At 38.5% G+C, this 6,000-nt stretch overlaps 1 protein-coding gene across 1 annotated transcript; it reads left to right on the top strand.

Annotated features, from left to right (window-relative positions):
• The first annotated feature begins 5,153 nt into the window (after positions 1-5,153).
• On the top strand, positions 5,154-5,816 carry LOC123666887 (MFS-type transporter clz9-like). Its single transcript, XM_045600909.1, has one exon. It carries the CDS (start codon positions 5,154-5,156, stop codon positions 5,814-5,816), a length of 663 nt encoding a protein of 220 aa, XP_045456865.1.
• Positions 5,817-6,000: the final 184 nt, after the last annotated feature.

Raw genomic sequence — 6,000 nt, 5'->3', positions numbered from 1 at the left:
CTCTGAAGATGATATAGCCTTTTTTGGGCAATTTGGATTATGGTGAGTATGGGTCTTTAGACACAATGTATGGTTTCTTTTCGTTTTTCCTATCTGATGACATCTTAGAAAAAATTGTTCAAGAAACTAATTTGTATGCCATCCAGAAAGATTCTAATTCCTCTTTTTCAACCATTATCACAGGTATCACAGCATTTCACAGTTTGTATTCTAATAGGCGAGATTCCAATGCAGAGAGTTTCACTTCCACTCTCCTCTACCAACTACTAACCCTTCGCCACGTCAACTTTACTAAAGGATACCCGAAAAAAGTGAGGTTAAAATCATATAAAAAAACCTTGATAACTCAGAAACTATACATTTCCGACACGTGGGGCTTGGGGGGGTTACCCACATAACTACTTCCCTCCCCTCACCCTCCGCAGGTACCCGATAACTATAGCCGACCCCGCTTTTTTCTGCCAAACGCAGCCAAATATATTGAGACCTCTTACATCTTAGTTTCTCCCGTGATCATGATTGCTGTAAAAGCATTGAAAACGTCGGTATTTAGTTTGATACGTTATGCTTATAGTTTTCATATTTATACTGGGAAAGAGGCAGCAGATGATAGGGCACAAAGTAACCCAGAGATTGGAGTTGTAGGTTAAAATGTACTGTAATTACTACGTGTTGATCCTAGATAATGTAATCACTTTATTTCGACAATTAATATTATATGTATATAATATCATTTATATTAACTCAAAGCTCCTTCTTGAAGTCTAGAGCCGCCCGTCTCGGGAAATGTCTCAACCTTACAGAAGATCACAGCTAAATAACACCGTCCGCATTCTCAGTTGGGTTCTGTTCCTGTGGTGGCAAGGTGGTCAGAGCTTATGGAGAGGGTCGGGGGTAGGGTCAGCAAAGCGCTTGCGATGCTTCAGGCGCTGCAGTCGCCTATAAGCGACGGTCACCGCTTACCATCAGGCGGGCCCTATGCATGTTGGCCTACCTAGTCGTATAAGCGCAGGCCTCCCACCGAGCGGCGCCCGGCACGCTCCAGCTCGTCATGCTTTACACCGCGCTGACGGCGCACGCCGATCGGCTCGAACTCGAGCGCGGCTGGCACTCCGGCCTCGCACCCTCGACGTTATCATTAACGTCTACCGTCAGCACGAGGAACTCATGCTGTTTAAGACGTACCTTTCGTTTTTTTTTTTGCCATTTTATTACAAGAAGCGGCTGTAGATTGTTCGATGGGTCTCACTTTTAACGTTTATAAAGCTTTATGTATAAAGACAGTTATGTTGTAGTATTCGAAGTATTTTAATATTCGAATATAAAATGACATGATGTATAGTGGATACAATTAATACCGATTAGGAATACCTACAGTGGCCTATATTGCCACATAAACTTTACTGACTACGCGGTTTTACCTCTTCAGGAACCTTTCCATCGCCCCTTGGAGCATGGTCGTTAGTAACGCTGCCAATGTGGACTTTCTGGATGGGGAGGTGAGAAAGTTCGGCTGGCAACTCCTCCCACACCAGTTCGATTTCATCTTCGAAACGCTGATGTTACTGGTCTCTTCGCTGTAACTCAATGCTTACAGGCGGGACTGCTATAAGTTAAGTGTTCATCTCACCTCCATCTCATTGTACCCGTGTAATAAGCTTGGGTCAATCACTATCACCCAAGCGCTTTATAAAAACAACGATTCCTACACTATTGTTCGTCGTCTCTACAGGACACATTTTAATTTAACAACCTTAAAACATGTGCCAAGTGCTAATTTAATTAATCATTGGGTATGCAAGTTTAAAGAGACTGGGAATACAATGCTGGACAAATCGTCTGGGCGCAAAAGGATATCAAAAACGAGCACGAAAGTCAACTGCAGGAAACTAAGGTAGGGCACAGAAGGAAATTTAACTGAGGTAAGGCACAACAAGAAATTTCCGGCTCAAAATATGGAGCAGTCCGACTGGGGTAGTACCTCGAAGTTACAGAAGATCACAGCTAAATAATACTTCTTTCAAGGAATGTGAGACTACGGTATACTCTTACCACCAGGTAAGCTGTACGCTTGTTTGCCGACAAAGTTGCATAAAAAACCGCGTTCTCCACTCTGTTATGAAAGACCCTCGATAGTCGTTGAATTTGCGCGCAGATTTTCTTAATTTGAACAAATCTACGGTTCGTCGCATTATTTCGGAAGACTTACGTTGTCACCCCTATAAAATTATTATTGTTAAAGAAATGAAGCCTGATGAGTATTGATCATCAGCGCGTACATATAGAAGAATTTAGCCCATTCTTACAGTGCCACTCAGTTCAGACACACCTCTACACACTGCAAGACCACCTCCGAGCGATGCGCGCATTGTGCGGAGGAGGGGCAAGTCCACAAGGACTGCCGCAACAATATCCACGTCTCAACAAACGGATCAGTATTAACAAACTCGGAGACTACATACACGTGCTAACTGCACTTCACATAACGCTAAATTTGAGAACATAAATTCCACAGCGCACAGTCCAACATCGGACACATGTTCCGTAGTTACAACAATGCGTAGCAAAACAAGATTAAACATAGACTACGGATCTGCGCCGTCACTCTCACCCAACAGGGCGGACAGATCCGTAAACTCTCTCATCGTTGACTCTTGTCTCACTATCGCATACAAACACAACAAACCCTACTTTCTCCTCTAAGATTTCGAGCTTATCCAAAAGCACACCAGAGACTACAGTCAAACCGTGCTAGAAAGAGGAAAAAGCTGAGCCCAACTGATACACCTATCAGGAATGAAATTGAAAGTGTCGCAAAAAAAAAGAAATTCCTTACAAGAGAATGAAAACAAATAAAACTTAAAGAATTCCATTTACTGATGAGGAGATTGATCTAGAAAACATCCCGATATCCTCCTCTGATAGTTTAACATCTGAGAATGAAATTACATTAAATCACTTCGTGAAACCGAAAGAGAACTATTTTGTAGTCGTATAATTTGTTGGAACACAACTAGTCAAGCATTATGTTGGAAAATTACTGACAAATTTTAACGATAACGAATATGACGTTAGCTATTTACGTAGAAGTGGCAAAGTTGACAATCATTTCTACTTTCCTATTGAACCGGAATGAAATAATGAAATAAAAGCAGCAGCAGTGACAATGACACTGAAAGATTATGATACACATTCAACTTTTTGTCGGTGTCACTTGGCGCATTAGGCACTTAAAGTTAATGTTTTTCTCTTGCTAATAAAGATGAAACAAATAGTTAAAACAGACATGGACTAACGAAACCTAGCCCACGGCCCACTACTTCTTCGAGAGTGATTTTGGAACCCAATTCAGGGAAAGTTCGACTCGAAGAGTAAGAAGATCATCGTCATCTTTTTGTACTACCACTCCTAACAGAACTAAAACTAAATTCTCTCTCTCAAAGAAAAAAATAGTTCATCTGAAGAAAAAAATTCAACCAATCCCTACTCAGTCACTGGAAATATAGCTTTACCGCCAACCGCCGCTTAACCCATAATATTTTGTGGGTTTTCGATAATAAATCATTAGAACAGATTAGATACAGAAGACCTGAATAAATTTAGCATTAAAAAAAAACCATTTGAAGGCGTTTCAAATTTCTATTTTAGAATTAGAAAAGCTTTTCGATGTATGTTCGACTATGGGCTTAGTACTGGTACAAAATGTATACACGTATGCATTGGCCAAGTGAAGTGGGTCTACTGTTGATAATTTAAAAAATGCCAAATTATTTTTTCAAAAAAAATCTACCTGGTCTTGCATTTCAATGACAATTCAGTGCACACACGTTAAGGTTTTCCGGGTTATGATCTTTTACATAAAATTAAAACCTATATTGCAAATACTCAAGAAAATGTGCCAAAGTAATCATTCAGTCGAGCAGATGTGTTCAACAAAGGTCTCAAATATTCTACAACAATATCCTCCGAAAAAAGCCACATAAATGGTGATGTAGGTTGCTAGTGCTGTGACTATTGTAATAAAGGCATAACTTTGATGCAAAAAAGAATCGTCAAGACCAATCAACGCTCAACTCCACTGCTCGAGTTGTCCGTACTGCCTAGCCAAATTATAGATTGTTATTTAACAATTAATTCGTTTGCACAATTTAGGAGAGGGTGGGGGAATCACGGACGGCGGGTAATGGCGGACGCGCAGGTCTAAGTGTGTTAGAACAGGACAGTAGATATTTTGAATGACGCAATCGTAAGTCGATCTTGCAACCAGTGCCAAACAATAAGTCTTAAAGTGAGGAGGCTCTCGCGCTTCAAGGTAAGTTAACTTGATTAATTTCCAATAATTACATCTTATTTTTGTGTTATAAATTGGATGCATGCTTTTTACTGTACAAAAAATATAGGACAATGATGATTTTTTTGTGGAATAACACGCATGCACCGCATGGTTCTAACCTCAAAAAAATTATTTATATTGGGTTTATGGGCGAGTCGGTTAATGGCGGACGATTGAGGTGGGGTAAATACGAACGTCCGCAGTTACCCCTAAACTGTATTGAGTGCTGAACTTTTATTAAATATTGTAAATACATATTATGTGTATACATATTATATATATATATATATATATATATATATATATATATATATATATATATATATATATATATATATATATATATATAATATTTCACTGATATGTAAATAAGTGTATTTTGGTATAGAGATAGTTGATAAACCTAATAATTATTTTTTATCCCAATTACTACATTATTTCTGATATTGTTATTAAATATAAATTAATATTTCAGATGCCAAGAAATTACCAAAGAAAGACAGAGACTAAATATAAATTAGTGGACTTAGAGAAAGCCATTGAAGCTGTGAGAAATAAAAGACTTTCAATAGGAAAGGCAGCTATTACTTATTCTGTACCAAAAAGCACTATACATGACTATCTTAAGCAAGAAAGTATGAAGACTCCAAAAAGTGGAAGAAAGGCTATATTTTCTCAAGAACAAGAAGTTGAACTAGTGGATCATATTTTGAAATGCAGTAAACAATTTTATGGTTTAACTATTGAGATGGTCCGCAAAATAGCCTTCAAATTTGCCGAAGTAAATAATTTAAAGCACAATTTTGACAAAAAAACCCAAATGGCAGGTAAGGACTGGTTCTACGCGTTCAAGAAAAGAAATCCTAATATTTCACTTCGTAGACCTGAGTCTACTTCCATTAATAGAATCACTGCCTTTAACGAAACAGAAGTGAAAATGTTTTTCAATAACTTGGAATCACTGCAAACAAAATATCAATTTGATGCCAATCGCATATATAATGTTGATGAAACCGGCATTTCTAACGTGCAGAGAAATTCCAGGATACTAGCTTCAAAAGGCCAAAAGCAAGTCGGTATGATATCTAGTGGTGAAAAAGGAACTACAATAACAGTTGTTTGCGCATTCAGTGCCTCAGGGAATTATATTCCTCCGTTTTTCATTTTTAAGAGGAAAAGAATGAATGCTCAATTGTTGCATGGAGGCAATTCTGATATGATAGCAGCAGTTAGCGATTTGGATTGGATAAATGAAAACCTCTTTGTTGATTGGTTACATCATTTTATCTCAAATGCAAAGCCATCTGTTGAAAAACCAATTCTACTTGTTTTAGATAACCACGAAAGTCACGTTAGCCTTGCTTGCTATCTGCTTTGTCGCAAGAATGGAATAATAAATACTGTTATCTCTTCCACCGCATACGTCACATCGAATGCAACCTCTGGATTTAACATACTTTGGACCCCTCAAGACTGCATATAACCGCGAATGTGATTTATACATGGCATCCAACGTAGGCCAAAGGATTACTGAGTACGAAGTCGTTGAACTTTTCACTAAAGCCTTCAATCGGATCAGCAATATTGAGAAAGCAGCAAGTGGGTTCCGGGCAGCTGGTATTTGGCCATTAGATACAACAAAATTTGATGAAGAATTCATAGAAGCG

The sequence above is a fragment of the Melitaea cinxia genome, chromosome 27 (genome assembly GCF_905220565.1).
Source record: "Melitaea cinxia chromosome 27, ilMelCinx1.1, whole genome shotgun sequence".
Taxonomy (NCBI): Eukaryota; Metazoa; Arthropoda; class Insecta; order Lepidoptera; family Nymphalidae; genus Melitaea; species Melitaea cinxia.
The sequence above is the reverse complement of the archived record's forward strand: the minus strand, read 5'-3'. Positions and strand labels throughout refer to the sequence as shown.

What these genes read in the sequence shown, in the direction of transcription:
- LOC123666887 (XM_045600909.1), top strand. Translation starts at nt 5,154, where the DNA reads ATGGCAGGTAAGGACTGGTTCTACGCGTTCAAGAAAAGAAATCCTAAT.